Here is a 19489-nt window from a genome sequence, read left to right on the forward strand (position 1 = left end):
GTATCTAATGCAATTGCTTACTACCCATTTTTACCCATTTTACCCATCGCAAAAATTAGGCAAAATCATGCTTATTTATAAAAAAAAAGATCAGGATAAGGATCCAGATTAGGTCCAGATAGAGGTTATGATTAAGATCCAGATCTGAATCGAAATCAGAATTCTAAATAAAAAATTACTATCAGTATCAGATCAGATATAAAATCTGAATCGAGATTAGATTTCCCAACTGTAAATTCGGTCTAGTTTTTCATTATTGATGTTCATAAATACAGAGCCAGATGCCAATTAAAATATATTTGGATTTGGTTTAATTTTCATGATTATACCCTTTTTTGTTAATGCAAACAAAAACAAATTGGAAAAAATTTCAGAGCAAACTTTCGATATTTTAAATAATTTGCCAAAGTTATTAAATTTGAATGGATGAACGAAGTTGCTGAAATAGAATTCATGTTAGGTAGGAATGATTGTTGTAAAAGTATTATTTGAATTATGATGTTGATATGCTTTGGTGATTTTTACAATTTTTAAAGGTTGATATGGTCAAAGTTTGGTCAAGGGAAAACGCGTGTAAATCGATGAAATCGTTTATTTAAAAAATCAAATTAAATTTTTTTTTCAAGTTTAATTAGTATAAAATTCAGGAAAAATATTCAGTTAGACTTTCGCTTTTCCAAATCCGAATTGCCGGGCCTTACGCTTAACCCCTGCCATCAGGTTTTGTACAGCCACCTTGTCCACCTTCTTCGCCGCAGAAAGCCAGTTTGTCTTGAACTGCTGCTCGTCCTTAGCAGTTTTTTGGTCTTCTTTAGGTTCCGCTTGACAATAGCCCAGTATTTCTCAATTGGGCGGAGCTCTGGCGTGTTGGGAGGGTTCTTGTCCTTGGGAACCACCTGCACGTTGTTGGCGGCGTACCACTCCATGGCCTTTTTACCGTAATGGCAAGATACAAAATCCGGCCAAAGCAGTACGGAACAACCGTGTTTCTTCAGGAAAGGCAGCAGATGTTTATTCAAACACTCTTTCACGTAAATTTCTTGGTTGACAGTTCCTGAATCTATGAAAATACTGCTTTTCAAGCCACAGGTACAGATGACTTGCCAAACCAGATATTTCTTCGCGAACTTTGACAGTTTTCCCTTCCATTTGCCGTATAAAACTCCTATCCCGGAAGCTGCTCGAACCGGCTTTGACGTAGGTTTCGTCGTCCATTACCACGCAGTCAAACTTCGTCAGCATCGTCGTGTACAGCCTCCAGGATCGCGCTTTGGCCGTCGTATTTTGTTTATCATCGCGATTTGGAGTCACTACCTTCTTGTAAGTCGATATTCCGGCTCGTTTTTAGCTCGATGCACGGTTGTACACCCAGATTATTTGCGGCATCTCGGAGAGAGAGATTGGGGTTTCGCTTGAAACTACCGGCAACTCTCTTTGTCGTCTCAACGGCTTCCGGTTTTCGATTTCCCCCCGATCCAGACTTCCTGGCTGTCGACAAACGTTCCCCAAACACTTTAATTACATTTGTAACGGTTGATTTGGCAACTTTTAGCGATTTTGCCAGCTTTCTTGGACGGCATTTTGACAACTGAAGAGTGAATTCCAAAATCAAAATAGGAGCAACATTCTACACACACATACCTTCAAAATGAGGGGTGTTCAGGTTTTTAAATGCAAAATCCGCTATTTCGAAGCTGCGCTGTTGCCATCTGGGGTAGTACGATGAAGCGTGAGCAACATTCTGGGTGAACGATAAATTATAGACGACTTTACATTGCTTCGAGTTAAGTTTTCATAAATCTAAATGATTATAAAAAAAAAACACTCCTTTGAAAAATTAAAGTTTGTTTTCAATTAAATTAGAATAAATTAACCTGGTAGAAGAGTCAATTCTATCTGATAGCACTGCTGATAGCTCCGTTTTAAAATAGTCAGTTGGTCAGAAAAAACTAACATGTAAATCAATCTTTTCGTTCATTTTCTAAACTTTTAATTTTTTCCAATTATCTATATTGGTGTATCATATCTTTATATTAAACTTTATGCGCTTCTCGTCGGTCTGTATGCATGAACAATTTGTTACTTTAAACTATCGGATTTGGTTTAGTTGTAACATTTAATGAATACGTTATAAAAAAATTTAAATAGTTTCAGCCTAAGACAGTATTAAATGTTAAATTTTAATTTTAATTTTTTTAACGGCTAGTGGTTGTATAAATTTAATTTTTAATAAAAATTTCTCCAAAAAAATCATATAAGGTCCGATAAAGTACAAAACATGATATAACCATTGAACGATGTCAATTGCATACCGTCAAAGTAAACTTAAATTGTGTATTTATTCAAGGATATATTTTTTCCATGGCATTTTTACCACCATCAAATATCCAAATCAGCCTTACAGCTTTAAAATTATTACGCCTGATTGTATGCAGCTGCAGAAGGAAACCTAATAGAAAATATCAAAAATTTATGTTTTTTCGAATAAAAAAATTCTAGCTTACCAATTGTTGGTTCTTCCCCAAATTTTGAAGGAACGTTAATTGATTTCTTCTTTAACAAACTGCAATTGAAAATGTGCATTTGGCTTGAGTTTTCATTCAGAAATATGTGAAATACTCTGAAGAGTTTTTGGCGTAGTAAAAAATTTACCTTTTTTGTTGTCCATTTGCGATGCTTCACGGAACATATACATTTTTTCCTGTAGCTCACAATAATCTCTGAATCTTCTACTTTAAATTTGTATCCATCATTTTCTGAAAAACCCTAACCAAATCAGAGAAAATAATGATTTATTACTAGCTAGTTTTTCCCCCTGTTTGTTTACATTTTTTGCACGCACACGATCTGTCAAAAATTAGCTTCGAAATCGCGAATTGAAAGAAATACGTCGAGGTTGATATTGACTAAATTTTGACCGTATCACCCTTTAATGGATATAACGTATACATATTTAGCAAGCTACAGCATAGTGTACTGTTTTGATTGGAAACTTCACTTCTTTATTAAACAACATTTAGTTTCGGAAACAATATAACATAATTCTTCAACTTTTTTCTATTGCTTACCGAAGCTTATTGCCATAGAGTAAACATCGGTCATCATTATACATATACGACCATCTATTTACAATGTATTACACCTGCATTTCCGATTAATGGTTTTTTAACGACCTGTTTGCATAGCTGTTTCAATGTCATTTGTCAGCTGCTGCTGTTTACTTCAGCAAAAGTTCAACTTGCACATTGTGTAAGTACTCGAAGGGACTTCAGAAATGAGTAACAGTTAAGGTCAGATGTGATGCTTACGTTATTAATGTGCTGAGTCGATAAAAGCACTCGTAAACCGATGCATATTTGTATAACAAAAGTGCAGCTAATTGTTATGAATCAAAATTCATTTTGATTTAACTCTTCTTCTCCGATACTATGGGAATAGATTGGTCCATTGAAAGTTGCTCTCGTTTGTTTGCCGCCGTGTCGGCCCTAGTCCCAAACCCAGACATTCGTCCGAATATCTGTTATCGCACCAACCGGTCACCTGTCAAATCGAACCGAGTCGTTGAATACATAACGCAATGGAACGCTTTTCAGAAGAGGTTCCGCCAGCTGGAAATTTCAAAAAACACCGAACTACAACAACAACAATAACAACAGATGTGAACCGAACGAACACTCCAACGACACGACGACGGCGGACGGCGGACGCTCACTCGATATAAGGGTTGGCGCTGGGCTGCTCCTAACTTCGTCACCCTGTGCCTCGTCTCGTCCTCCAATCGTACAACAGCGAAGGACCGGCAATCAATTCGTTCGTTCGGTAGTATTATTCGGCGGTGGCAGTTCGATCGGCGTGTGGGTTTGTGTTCGGAGGCGGTTCGGAGCAGAGCAATTGGCAATGGCCGGAACGTTTATATTGCAATCTGTTGTGCACTACACACTATTAAATTTTTGGTGTAAATTTATGTCAAATTGGATGCACAAAATTGAAGCATCACTTTTGACATAAATTTACACTTTAGAAAGACACAAACGCTTGGAGCCATACATTATGAAAGACATAAAATTAGATTATTATTGATGTAAAATTATGTCAAATTGGATGCACATGATGAAAACATCGAATTTCACCTAAAATTACACTGTCTTCGACATAAAATTATACAGCCATAAAATTTCAAGACATAAATTTACATTACAGAAAATCAAGGGGTCGTTTCGAGCAATAATGATAAAGTTCATGTTCAGTTTCATAGACTTTTATTAATATTACAATTTGTTTGATGAGTATACAATATTTTACATTCTACCTAATCATCAGCACGATAATTGGATATTCATGATTACTCAATAATATTACTTAAACAACTAATAAATTATAAATAATCGTATGCCTACATTTAATCGTTGATGTTGGGAGTTGAGATTGATATTTAAAGTTGAAGCCACCTCTGTGTGCTTCGAATGTAAGGTAAGGTATATTCTTTCCAAAACTGTTTTGTAGTTTAATGCAAGTCACTGTGATTGAACTGATTCATTGGGAAAACTAAAAACAAATTCGATAAAATGTTTTATGGCATTCAACTATAAACAGAACCTTACGAACAAAAAAAAGAGTTAAATTTGTTTCTTTTGCCTATTTGATGTTTACTATTTATGCGAGTTCATGAGAAATGAGGCACCCAAATTTACATATCAGGTTTTGAAACAAGTTCTAGTTTCAGTCTTTCAAACAAATTTGATAAAAATTAAGAATTGATTTTAATTCTATAAATTTACAACATCGTCTAATATGATGTAAAATTCAGCATGCAAAGCATCATAAAAAATAATATCTATAACATTTCGCGGTTAAGGTTTATTGGAATATAATTCTTAATAATAACTTAATCGACTGATTCGCGACAGAGCAGAATTTTCACAGTATTCTACACATTCAGACGTTTTATGGGCGACGTAGAAAATCGTCTACACGTATGCAACGCTTTGTTCAATTACTTTGCTATAAAACCAAAAATATATCTGCATTTCTGAAGACATGCCAATATCATACGTAAATCGCCTACACGTATGCTACGCTTAGTTCCTTTAAAGTGCTATAAAAACAAAAATTACAAATTTGCGTACCTTCGTTGGTCTTAGCTCTTTTTCCTTTTGTAGGTGGTGGGTGAATCCAGGCGATGATCAGTGCGTGGCATAAATGAATTTAATTTTTATAACAACTGAGCCAAGCTGTAACTTCAGTATGTAGTTTATATTCCAGAGCCATGCTATCCATTGAACTGAAAGTTTAAAAAAATTAACATTGTATTTTCTTCTATTACTTATTATTCTACCTAGTTTTGGTCAATCGCCCTACAATATGATTGCTGCGATAACTGGGACTCGAAGTAATAATCGAAAATCAGTCTGGACTGTTTTATTTTCCGTCGGGACATTCTTATGTCAACAGGCACTGGACAATTTTAGAACTTCTCACGTAAGACCAAGACCAACTGGACTGTCAATTTGAAGATAGGTAATTATGCCTTTAGAATTTCCGGATTAATTGCCTGTGAAAAGAATGCATTTAATTTTATTAGAGAAAATATCTTCGAAAATACAATTTATGATGAACACTTACCAAATAATTATCTGCTGCCTGCAGGCACGTCTAAGCCTTTTTCAACCAATTTCTTTATTTTGTTCTTATTCGAATTTTGGTCTGTCTTTGCAAAATCGCAGTTGCTTTGGAATTGAAAAAAATGAAAGTCTGAAACAAAATTAGAAGTATTACATTCAGAATGTATTGCCAATTAATCTACTTCATCTATTGGACAGATTCTTAAAAGATTCAATCTTAATTGAATCTGGTACCCCTCTTTTTCAAATGCAACCGCACTGGAAGAAAAGGTTTCTATAAATTTAATCGTCAAGTCAATTACCTTTTGCTTACCTGGGTCTCGTAAACACCGGAGAAAACAGTATGTTCAACAGTTTATCAGTTTTACGCCAACTTCTCATCAGGCGGCGGAAGTGCAATCCAATCGCTCCAGTTACACTCTTCGCACAAGAACTGTAAAATCATCACGTAGAAAATAAATTATCATTCCGATCGTTAACTGAAACTTACCTTGGAAGTGCAGCTTCAAAGCATCTTGAAAAGCAGGGTAGTAGTCGACAACTTTAGATGGATTAAATTTCTTACAATTTCAGCTGCTGTAGCCCGGTGCATCAGCAACATCGTCACATTTAGCTGGCTGAAGATAAGAATCTGCTACACCAGTTTTGCAACAAGTATTCGGAACTTCGAACAGAACAAAAACATTGCACTCAGATTATTTTGTTTATTTTGTTTCTTTGGACGGTTGCCAAATTGTTTTTTCGAACTTAATTTCACATCTTTTGAAATTTAAATTTAGCTATCTTGGTTGAATGCACTGCTACGCTGTGTAGTTTGTGTTCGTTATGATTTAACATTACATCTTTTATGGACTAAATTTCAATTGCTTGGGTGTATATCAAATTTAGATTCGAATTGATGTAAAATTAGGTTTAACTTCGGATTAGATCTTGTAACTTTTAGGTGTCCAAGCGTTTCTGTCTAGTTTAATTTTATAAAATTTTTGGTGTGTAGCTTTAGCAGAGCAGCAGCCAGCAGTGTATGTATATTCGCGATTATCAAAGCAATAAGCAAAGCATAAGCGCGCACTAGCTAGTCCGCGGGCCCGCTCATCGTCGTCGACGGTTGTGCTGTTAAAACTATATAAACGATGTTTGTGTTCCGGTTCGCGTATTCCGACTCCGTCGAACCGAACCCGGACCAAAATACCCTCCCTAGGCTGAAATAGATGGCGGCGGCGGTCGAGCCTCTCTTCATCGTCGTAGTACACACGAGTTGTTATTGTCAAAGGCAGGGCAAAATTTGAATGTTTTTTTGATTGATTTGATATGCTGTTAATTTTTTTTTCTCTCGGAGCCGATTTCTAACTGAAATCTGTACGTTTATTCTGCTATCTATATCTAGGTTTACTGCAGCTGAATAAAATTTCAATAGCTGCCAAATTGTTGGAGTTATATTCGACATTTTTCCAACTTGTATCGACCAAACAGTGACCTTATGGAAGGTTTGCAAATTTACTCAATAATACAAGTGCAAGAGATTTCTTTTCTTGCATAACATTTCCCAAAATGTATTATGTTAAGTACAGAAAGTTTTCAAAAGTTCACGATGATTTATACAGGATTAATTGATGCTCCGATGTTGAATGTAGAGCCGCGTTGAGTGACCCTCTATAGTTAACCAAATTAGCTGAAATTTGGCATGTGGATTTCTGGCAGGTCAAAGAACAATTCAAGTCCTCAAGGTTTCGATTCTAGACGATAACCGTATTTTTGGACCACCCTATTGTGTATAAGACATGGCCGTTATTTAGAATAGTTCGATACACTCGACTGGATTGACAATTTAATGGTAGGTTCCAATAAATTGCTACACCCTTTCATCAAATCTTGAGGGACGGAAGAATCTATCAGTATATCTGGCAGAGCAATAGCAATGTATTAATATTTGGCAGTTAAAAGTTATAATTCAGGAAGCCGGGTTTTAGATCCTGAGTGTCCTATTAGATATGTAACAAAGTTGCAAGATGATTTATTCCATTTCATGATATATTTGTATCATTCTAAACTGTTCTTCTATTTAAAACCTAATGAAGGAGGACTGATTTCATTACATCCGTTACTCATCATATTGTCAAGTTTGAACACTAGTCAAACAATAATTCAATGTTATGTTATGGAGAAATTTCCCTAGTAATACAAGACCGAACAACCCCAACTTGAGGAAAATTATCAAGCACAGGGTGGCCAGCGAACCGGAAAAACCAGGAATTGAAAATAGAACCGTGAAAACTGCGAAAAAAACCTGGAATTTCGAATTCCAACCAGGAAAAGTCTGTATGAATCGTTTTTCTCATATCTATATAAATCTATCGAATTCTAAAGTTCATTCATTTCAAAACGAATATTTTTTTCCCCAGAAGCGTAACATTCTAGAGTACAGTTAATATTCCGTAAAGAAAATATAAAGAAAAGTCGAGAATTTTTTTTTCGAATTTCGGCTTTTCTTTGCTCAGCAGCGCTTACATTTTCAGTTTCCAGTTTCAGTCCCAAAATATTTTATACGTATTTTAAAATAACGAAACGTAGCAGAAAAATGTCTCGTAAATAAACTATTTCTTTGCTCATGGATATTGTGTGTGAATAGTAAAAAATGTGTTTTTAATGGATAAAAAACCTTAAATAAATGCGAAGCTCAGGTTAGATAAAAAAAAAAAGATTTTTTAGCGTTATATTCCGTACCTCTGTTGCACTTTCTTTACGAATCTTAAGATAAAAGTAAACCTGAAGATGAAAAAATTAATAAAAGAAATTTAAAAAAAAATTATAACATTGCATTCATATGTTGATAGTTTTTTTTTCCTGAATTCTTATTTCGAAACTTAAATACATAAAACACCTTTCTTACAACTGGCCTAGAATTTATTATGTTCAAAACTTCATCAGAGACATGCTATGCTGAATCAAAACTCAAAATAAGCAGACATGTAGAGAAAATATTTCAAATGCATGGAAAACAATTTTGATGAGTGCGGCCAAAAATCGAATGAATATGCTGAACAAACGAGAATGAAATGAAATTGACTAATTTCGGCTATTTTGAATTGGGATTACGAAAGCATACATGCACGTTTTTATTCAAACTATACTTCAAGTATTCATGTCATCAATAATATATATAAAAAATGTAATAAAACTTAAATTTTTTGGTTTGTGTCTTGAATGAATTTTGCGCCTTGACTGATAACCGCGTTCTTTATTAGGAAAAAATGTGAAAAAATACTAATCTGTGTATAAGTTTCGGAATCATATTTATTGAAAATTCATTACAAAAAATCTAGAATGTCACCCTAAGTAAGGTTTTGAAGATTTTTATTAAAATTTCAAATTTAAAGTTTTCATAAATATGTTAATACATTTTTGGGGTCGGACTGAAAATTCTTAGATTTTTGATTAATATTGTAAATATAGAATCTAGCATTCAGAGCTTTGACTTTAGATACGCATTATGAAAAACAAATTAAAAGTTATTTAACAAAAAACTGAATTTCGCTTAACATGAATTTTGTGCTAACTTCAGAAGTTAAAATTTAAATATAAATTCGAATTATGAATCCCAATTTGAAATTTAGTGTTTATTTATGGATCAGTAATTCAATCCGAAATTAATTGTTCATGATCAAATTTCCAATATCAGAAGCCAGAGCTCAATAGTAAAATTCAGTAAAAAAGAGAAAAAAATAAACAAATTTTTCATTGCAACTCCAACTTGAATTTTCAGATTTCATGGCGTTATATCAAAGCAATTTTTAATCAAATCCAAATCATGAAGTTGCTGTCAAAGACTGAGAAGAAAGTGGCAATATTCGACTAGATTTCGTAGGATATTAGAATTATTTATTGAAAAAATATTTTCTTGAATTCGATGGCCATCCGGACAAACATCACAGTTTTTGCCTATACCATGGCATAAAATCGCTGAAATGAGTTTAGATTTAAACCAAGTTAGTGGCTTGTGATATAGCTCAGTTGGCAAGTCTGTTGTCTCCTGAGCCGATGTCCGCGAGTTCGAGCCCAAGAGTAAACATCGAATACAGTTGTACCGGATAAGTTTTTCAATAACGATGCGCCAACTGCAACGTTGATAAAGTCGCGAATGCCATAAAGATGGTAAAACGACTATAATCGAAACAAAAAAAAAAAAAAAAAAACCAAGTTATTCACATAAAAATCAAGAAAATTCTGTAAGATTTCTGTGTGATCGAATAATTTAATCCATTGTCTAAAAATGATAAGTTTCATATACAGCGATTGAATTTTATCTTTTTATACATTAATACAAAAGACCCAATGACTGCGAGTATGAAGAAGTCATCGAGTGCAAACTTGCAAACTATGCAAAAATAAACTTACCTGCGTCAATTTACAATAAATTTTTAAAGATGAAGGAAATTTTGAATCATCGGTTGGTGCCTTTTATCATATTTTGAACAAAATCATTTCAGAAGACATTCCATTAAAGAAAAAAAAATACGTCATAAAAATACTAAACATCTAATTTGGTTTAATAAACATATAAAAAACCTAAAACATCGCAAACAGAAAGCACATGAAACTGCAGAAATTAAAAGCAGTGAAAACCTAGCAAATTATTTGGAAATATGCGATCAACTGAACTCAATTATCAAACATTCATTTGAAGAGTTCAATGCAAAAACCGAGCTTGAAATTAAATCCCACCTATAGAACTTCTTTAACAACGTTAAAACAAAACTGAAATCAGACACTTTTCCATCAATAATGCAACTTGATGAACATGTTGGTGGTGATAACTCCGAAGAAATCTGCAATCTTTTTCCAAGAAATCTTTACCATTTATTCGGAAGAAAATCGCGACCGATATTATTTTGCATTTATCCAAATTATTCTAGTAGTATTGGTGTCAATTACCTTTATGAACAGGATATCTTGAAGGGTTAGAAAAAATTAGACGCTTCAGAGAGACCTGGGCCAGATGGAATTCCTCCTGTATTTATAAAGAACCTTATTAATGAACTTACAAACCTTTTGTTTCAGCTATTTAATACAGTGAGCGAAATAAGAATAGCACCACTATGTGTTTTGCTTGTTAAAATATGAATGATTGAAAAATACGAAAATTTTCTTCCACAGTTTGTTCTGAATTGCTTAACGGATAAATCAAGCATAAGTTTACTTTTTTTGGACGTAGCAATTGGCGTTGAGGACCAAAAATGTGAAAAAAGGGTGCGAAATAAGAATAGGACCACTCGAGTTTTTCAACAAAAACAAGATTATTTTTAAAAAATTTCTGTGTAAAAGTGAATAACAATGCTTCCACGAATTTTTGGAATAGATAACTGCATTTTAAGGAGTTTTCCAGAATTCCAGAAGCACTTGATCGTTTATATATACCGATGCTACTTAATAAGCTGCAAAAAATTGTAGTTGATTCAGGATTTCTGAAATGGCTTGAATCATATTTAATAAACAGATTACAAACAATAAATTTTAATGGAAAGAAGTCAAATCCCATTAAAGTCACTTCAGGTGTTCCACAAGGCTCACATTAAGGACCACTTCTTTTTTATCTTTTACGTTTATGACATTACCTTCATCCTTAAAAATCTTAAAATACTTATATATGCCGACGACATGAAGATATACATTATTTTCACAATGAAATAGACATATTTTACACCTGGTGTAAGAAAAGTTTACTCAAATTAAATATAAAAAATGTAACTTAATATCATTTCTCAGAAAACTACCATCTTCAAATATAGTAATTACACAAGAAATCAGGGTTTAGAGGATGTAAAAAAGTGAGAGTTTAGGAATTATCCTGTATTCAAAACTCACTTTTATTGACCACTATAACACTATTATACATAAGGCGAATGGCATGTTAGGGTTTATAAAACGTTTCTGCTACCATTTTCAAGACCAGTATACCATCAAAACTCTGGGGGAGAATGGGGATAGTTGATCCCCTTTTCTAATTTTCATCATATCTTTTTGGGAAATTTTAGCAACTCGCCGTCTTTTGCATTTTCTGATAGCGTGTAATTTCAAGTTTATATGCTCCAATCGTTGGAACGATACATGAGCTCGTAGATGAACTAGAAGCATTTTCGTGAGACTAAAAAATAAATAAATAAATAGATCAGAACAGGTGTTTAAAGTGAAAAAATACTAGTGAAAATAGCTTTTTCCAAAAATCTTTCCACTTGTAGTGGAGTTCAAAAAAACGATATCCTCCAAAGTGAGAGGCTCTCACATGGAATAATTGATCAAATGTTAGTCTTCGTTCTCTCCCGATTATAATAAGAAACTTTTTCCCCATCCCGCGAAAAGACAAAAGAGATTAAAAAATTTCATGCCGTAAGGTCATACTTAGATTGGTAAATGAGACTTTTTATAAGAAGAGATGGGGTTGCTGAGATAAAGATTCGGTTTTTCGTGTCCGTTTCTCATCACCTTCTCCGGTGTCACCTCTTAACCTTTGATTCCTCACATCTCACGCTTTGTGTCTCATTTCCTCACATCTTACGTTTCACGGTTCCCGGTTCACGACTCATGTTTCTCATTTACTCACGTCTCATCTTATTTTATAATGACTACCGATTTCTCGCATCTTACGTTTCACCCCTCCCCTCTCATAATCTCTCATTTGCTTACGTCTCACCTATCCTTCTTACGACTAACACTGTTATCTACATCTTACGCTTCACCTGTTATGTCTTATGTCTCACAACTCACTAGTCGTTTTTCAAATCCTACCTCTCAAGTGTCTCATCTCTCGTCTCGCGGCTCAAGTCTCATTTTCTCATATCTCACGTACCACTTATCACATCTTACGTTATCTCACCTCGTCTCACGTTTAAAATCTCACTTCTCACGACATCTCCCACCTTCAGTTATTCTTCTCACTACTTCGTGGCTTCGAATCACGATATTTCTTCGATTTAATGCCCACGCCAGGTTATTGATATCCTATGAAAAAAAAAACTTGTCATTATCTTTAAGTCGAACCGTAAACATTTGACAACAATGTTGGAAATAATTCTCATTATTTGTCAATATTGGGTGGATTGCAGTAAACATCCACTTAAAATCACTAGCGAAAACAGCACCCTCCACAGTCGTCTGGGCACGTACCGCTTAACTCATCATCAAAACATTATTTTCCACGCCACATAAACAGAGAATCGGTAAAGATTCCGACCAATATTTTGTTTCGCTACTGAGCGGAAGCAGCTCTTCGCCCTGTCTGCTCGGCATACTAGCGAAGCCCCAATCAGGTCCAGAACTTCTGGTTGTCGGTAAAGGTATATTTAAGCAATCTCCGGGTACCTTCAACCGAAAGGGGGCACCACCAAACATAAACTCTCATTTGACAGGTTTCGCGCGCGCTTGGAAAGTGCCGGGACAACCAAATCACGTAGCAGTGCCCGGCATATGCACGATGGCAAACGACATCCGGTGTCCGACAATCCCGGTTCGCTAGCTATGTTAGTAAGTAAGCAAGCACTATCAGGAGTTTCTGTTGGGATTCTAACGGTACTTCTAGCTTACCTTCTAAATTGGGAATGGGGTGGGAATGAAGTCTGGAAAGCTCCTCATCTGTCCAGGTTAAATTGGTCCTCCCATCCATCCACCGTTTGGACTCAACTTTATTAGATTATGTTATCAAATTCAGCAAGTGCTCAATTCGTTCAATGTCGCTAATATAGCAACGCGACGTAGCTACTCTGCTCGGCGGCTACTCTCTACCCACCATTAAATGCGGGGAAGGCTATACTCTGATGATGGCCTGTGTTTGTTAGTGTGTTCTGTGTATAGCGATTTATGTGTAATGTAATCATTGAGCTACTGCTGGTATGTAATAGGAACCTGGCGGCGAAAAATGCTCGTCTGCTGTTCGTTTGTGTGTTTTTGATTGGACGAGTAGCCGTTTTCTACAACCGGTCAATTGGTTTGGTACTGTGTGCTGTACTGATTCATACTTTGAACCCTTGAATAGAGAAGACGAGAAAAATCAAATTTGACAAACACTTAACATATTTGCTTTAAAATATCACATTACATGTAAAAGGTGACCTTCCATTTTTATGAATCCTAAAATTCAACCACTAAGGTTTTTAACAGGATTTATTCGGCTTTTTCAATCGAACCTAATGATTTCACAGGTTTTGGTTCAGTCGGAACAATTAAAAGAAAAAGTTTCAATACCGATTCATCTGTGGGGTTCCTTTGACACAATTTGATTTTTTCTTAATACAGGGCAATCGAAGACCAATTGGACATTGGATTTAGGGCCCAAAACTCAGGACTCAGGACTCTGGACTTGGTAATGGAGATACTGGAGACTTTGGACTTTGTAATCTGTATTCTTTAATCTAAACTCTGGACTATGTACTCCGGACTCTTGACTCTAGATTCTGGATTCTAAACTTTGGATCTTAGACTCAAGGCTCTGGAACTGGGCTTTGGACTGGAGACCCTGGACTCAGGACTCAGAACTCTTGACCACAGACTCTGGACTCTAAATTTTGGACTATGGACTCTTGACTCTTGACTCTGGATTCTAGACCTTAGACTCCAGACTCTAGAACTGGGCTCCAGACTCAAGACTCTAGTCTTAGGGCTATGGTCTAAGGATTTAAGAATTAGGACACTGGATTCTGGACTTTGGACTTAGGACTCAGTATTCTGCATTCCGGACTTCGAACTCTAGACTCTAAACTCTGGATTTTGGATTTAAGGCTCAGGACTTTAGATTCCGGATTTTCAACTTAAGACTCAGGAACTTAAACTCTTGACTTCGAGCTCAAGAACCAAGACTTTAAACTTTGAACTCTGGATTCTGTATTTTGAATTTTGGTCCCTGGTCTCTGTAAGGATCCAAACTTTAGGCTGCATTCTAGACTTTGGACTCTGTACTCCGGACATTGATATTTAAACTGTTGAATCAATACTCTGGGTACAGGACTTTGGACTCTAGACTCTACACGCCAAACTACGAGCTTCAGACTCTTGACTTTGTATTTTCAGGACTCTGGACTCTATACTTTGGACCGTAGACCTTGCCCTACACTCTGTGCTGACTGAACCAGAGTCTATGGCATCTGGAATATGGACTCTTGTCTTCGGACGACGAAACATCGGACTCTCTATTATGGATACTAAACTTAAGATTCGGATCCACGGAACTCTTAGCTCTTGAGTTCGGACTCTGAACTCTAGACTTTTAATTTAGGACTTCGCAATATGAAATCTGAACTCTGTACCGTAAATAATATAATATGTGCTCTGTACTCTCATATTGGAACTCTGCGTTCTGAACTATGGAATCTGAAAACTTCAATTTCAAACGTGCTATCAGACTCTCGACTCTGAATTTCGGATTGTTAACTATGAACGCTGAATTTTCTGTTGAAATTCACCGGTTCGGTTTCAGTCCCTCTGGAGCCAAACGTTTTGCGGATCGGAACGATCCGACTGCAGAAGATTTCTGCAACGCCGCGCAGAACCAAAACACGGTTTGTTTTGGTTCTCCACTCTCTTTGTGTTTAATTCACAATCGAAGAACAATGGATCAATGAGTGCTGATGACAGATGATGAAGATGATAAAGCGGTACAAATGGTTACATTATCACACGGTTAAGCGAGACAACTCAAATTCGGTTCGTGGTAGCACAACAGTGTTGCCAGATATTCTGGGTAAGAGTATCAAAGTACACATTTAGAAATGAGTACTTTTCCGGTTAGGGAATATAAGAAGTGGAAAGTGACAAATAGCTATCGCTAATGTAATAGGTAGTTGTTTAAGGACTTGAAGAACAAACCTGAATAAAGATAACTCTATTTCACCACTGAAACCTACGTTTCCAACATTTTCCTTAACATTGAACAATAAAATTCGAACATTTTAATACTTTTGATTCTCAACTATTTATTTCAAATTCTTGACTTGGCTTTAAATATTTTACGTTTAATTCAACAATTTTCTATTTTGTGTCAAGAAGAAATAACCCTGTGACATTTTGACTTATATTTTTAAAGTTATTAGGATTAATTATCCATTCCCAAAATTCGAGCAAACGTTTGACCTTAATCTTTCTTTCCCTTCTTCTTTTCAGGATGCACGATGAGCAGGATAGCAGGATGGACAACAGGATGGAGCGCAGAGAACGAGACAAGAAGGCACGGGCGGCTCTGCAGCAACAAGCTGAACGTGACGCAGAACCAAAGGCACCAATTTTCGGCGCTCCGGTTAAAGTGGTAAGTCGCACAAACTTCTTTTGCTGCATTCCCATAAAGTCCAGCGGGAAAGTTCATTCGAAAAAAGAAAAGAATTATTCTCCGCGTTTGAAAAATGACTTCCTAACGCGGTGCTAATGGGGTTTACGTTTTGTGGCTCCGGTCGGTATAACAATATCATCATAGTTTTATCCCGACCGGGAGGGATCAAAAGCACAGCGCACACAATTTCTTTGCATAAATACTTTAACTTTTCCGTTCGTTCGTTGCTCCCCCGGTAATTGAAGAGGTTGTGTAAGAGGGAGGATTTCCGGAGGGTTTTCCACTCCCTGCTCGAGATATCGAAGTCCAGTGAACTATTTCTTCGTTTTTTTCGTGTTGCTTGTTTGCAGTTGCTTCTTCTACTTGAAAACGTGCATTGTACCGACGTCGAGGATCGAGAGCCATTGCTCTCGCCTCTGTTGTCGTCTCGATGCAAGTTTTCCGAGCGGGCGGTCGTTGGTGGTTGGCTCGATGCTTCTGAAGGCAAAATTACTATCGCATCGCATTCGAAAATCGAGGGGGGAAGCATGCAAAAAGGCTAGTGCTGGCTTACCGTCTTTTATTGTTCCCACACTGTTCGACGGACTTTTTTGGTCGATGTCTTTGTGTTCGATTGACAATTACTTTGCGGAAAATAGTTGAAAAATAACTTAATTACAATTAATTCTCAGCATACTACAACAAACCTCAATCTTAGAACCGAATTTCTAGAACTGGAACTTTTGATCCCAGATCCCAGATTTAGACTCTTAACTCTGGAAATTTGGATTCAGAATACCATACATTATAAGCTCAGACTTGTTATTACAGATCTTGGACTTGGACTCTGAACTTTTAACTCAAATATCTGAATTCTAAAACATAGAGTTTGAACTTTGAACTTTTAAATCCCTTCTTTGGACTTTTAACTCTAATCTCTGGACTCACGACTCTGTAGATTCTAATTGTGGTACCTAAATTTTAGAATCTGGGAGTTCAAAATCTAGAATTTCGACTTCGTACTCTGGAATTCTCCCTTTGTTGATTCTAACTTCTGAATCCAGGATTCTAGGCTCTGGTCTACGGTCTCTAAACTCCGGCCTCCTGTCTCCAGACTAGGAATTCCCGGACTTCGGATTCTTAAACACTTGATTCCGGACTCGGGAATCCGAATTTCGAACTTCACTGATTGACACCGGATTTTAGATTCTCGCGGATCTGAATTCTTAACTCCGGACTTTGGAATCGGAACTGTGAACTCTGAATTCTGAAAATTAAACTCCAGATTCTGATCTCCGGTCTCCAGCCTCTGATTTACACTCTTATTTTCGTACTCCAGACTCCGGATTTTAGACTCGCGGCTCTCAGAACATAGACTTTCGCAAATGTACTCCGGAATCTAATCTCTGGAACTCGGACGATGGGCCTCTGAACACTCCCTTTGTGGACTCAATCTTCTGAATCCTGGATTCTAGGCTCTGGTCTACGGTCTTTGAAATGTGGCCTCCTGGCTAAACTAGGAAATTCCGGACTCCGGATTCTCAAACACTTGATTCCGGACTCGGAAACCCGGATTCAGAACTTTGATCAAGGTCTTCGGATCTCAGGTTTTGAGGGATCTAAATTCTGAACTCCGGACTTTGGAATCTGGAATGTGAACTCTGAATTCTGGAATATGAACTCCAGATTCTGACCTTTGGTCTCCAGCCTCCGAGCTCTATACTATTAGCTTCATACTCTAGACTCCGCATTTTAAACACCCGACTCTGATCTCTGGGCTGCGGAATCTGGTCTCTGGACTCTAGACTCTGAACTCAGAACATTGACTTTCGCAAATGTACTCCGGAATCTAATCTGTAGACCTCTGATTGTGGGCCTTCGGCCTTGGTTGACTCAAACTTCTGAATCCTGGATTCTAGGCTCTGGGCTACATTCGTGGATTAGGAATTTTAGGTTCTCGAGGATCTAGATTCTGAACTCCGGAATCTAAACTATGAACTCTGAATTCTGGAATACGAACTCCAGATTCTGATCTTCGGTCTCCAGCTTCTGATTTCTACAGTCCAATACATAGAGTCTGTATTCTGACTATCCTTCTGTGGATTTTTTACTCTAGACTCTGTACTCATTACTCTGTAGACTCTATTCCTGGTCTCTAGATATTAGACTCTAGACTTCCGTGTCTAGCTTTTAAACTCTGAAATTTAGCCTTCGGACTCTGTAATCTAGATTTAGAACTTTGTTCTGCGAACCTCTGGCCTCTGAACTGTCCCTTTGTTGACTCAAACTTATGAATCCTGGATTCTAGGCTCTGGTCTACGGTCTCTGAACTTCGGCCTCCTGTCTCTAGACTAGGTATTTCCGGACTCCGGATTCTTAAAGCACTTGATTCCAGACTCGGGAACCCGGATGCCGAACTTAATTCACGGATTCCGGATTTTAGGTTCTCGGGGATCTGAATTCTAAACCCCGGACTTTGGAATCTGGTGAATTCCAGATTCTGATCTTCGGTCTCCAGCCTCTAATTCTGTTTTTTAGATTTTGCACTCTAGGCTTCCGTGTCTAGCTTTTAAACTCTAGAATTTAGAATTCGGACTCTATGATCTCTGCGAACCTCTGACTTTTAACTCTCTCTTCCCGGATTCCCGGATTCCGGATTCTTCAAACTCTTGATTTCAGACTCGGGAACCCGGATTCCGAACTTCATCCATGGATTCCCTATTTTATGTTCTCGGGGATCTAGATTCTGAACTCCGGACTTTGGACTCTGATTTCTGAAAAATGAACTCCAGATTCTGATCTTCGGTCTCCAGCCTCTGATTTCTACACTCTAATACTCTTATACATAGAGTCTGTATTCTGAACTTTTAACTACCTTCTGTGGACTTTTATCTCTAGAATCTGGACTCACGACTCTGTGAATTCTAATTCTGGTCTCTTTATTTTAGAGTTTGGGCTTCTGTGTCTAGCTTTTAAACTCTGGAATTAAGACATCGGACTCTAGAATCTAAATTTGGAACTTTGTTCTACGAACCTCTGGCCTCTGAAACTCCCTTTGTTGACTCTGGTCTACGGTCTCTGAACTCCGGCCTCTGAAACTCCCTTTGTTGACTCTGGTCTACGGTCTCTGAACTGCAGGCTCCTGTCTCTAGACTAGGAATTCCCGGACTCCGGTTTCTTAAACACTTGATTCCGGACTCGGGAGCCCGGATTCTGAACTTTATTCATGGATTCCTGATTTTAGGTTTTTGGGGATCTAGATTCTGAACTCCAGACTTTGGAACCTAGACTGTGAACTCTGAATTCTGAAATATAAACTAAAGATTCCGATCTTTGGTCTCAGGCCTCTGAACTCTACACTCGAACTTCAGACTCCTGATTTTAGACTTTCGGCTCCGGTCTCTGGGCAGTGGAATCTGTTCTCTGGACCCTGGATTCAGAACATTGACCTCCGCAAATGTACTCCGTAATCCAATCTCTGGACCTCGGACTCCGGAAATTGGCTAAACTCTTGGCTCCGAATCTGAACTCTGCACTTGCATTCGGGCTCTGGTATCTGGCCTTCAGATTCATTGGACTCTGG

At 37.0% G+C, this 19489-nt stretch overlaps 1 protein-coding gene across 1 annotated transcript in view; it reads left to right on the forward strand.

Moving 5' to 3' along the window:
* LOC129759070 (uncharacterized) overlaps window positions 1–19489 on the forward strand; it is a 160172-nt gene that overhangs the window by 80573 nt on the left and 60110 nt on the right. Inside the window, exon 4 of the mRNA XM_055756484.1 lies at window positions 15765–15944. Within this exon, the coding sequence (XP_055612459.1) occupies window positions 15765–15944 (180 nt within the window). The remainder of the gene's footprint in view (window positions 1–15764; window positions 15945–19489) is intronic.

This window comes from Uranotaenia lowii, unplaced genomic scaffold (assembly GCF_029784155.1).
Source record: "Uranotaenia lowii strain MFRU-FL unplaced genomic scaffold, ASM2978415v1 HiC_scaffold_10, whole genome shotgun sequence".
Classification (NCBI taxonomy): Eukaryota; Metazoa; Arthropoda; class Insecta; order Diptera; family Culicidae; genus Uranotaenia; species Uranotaenia lowii.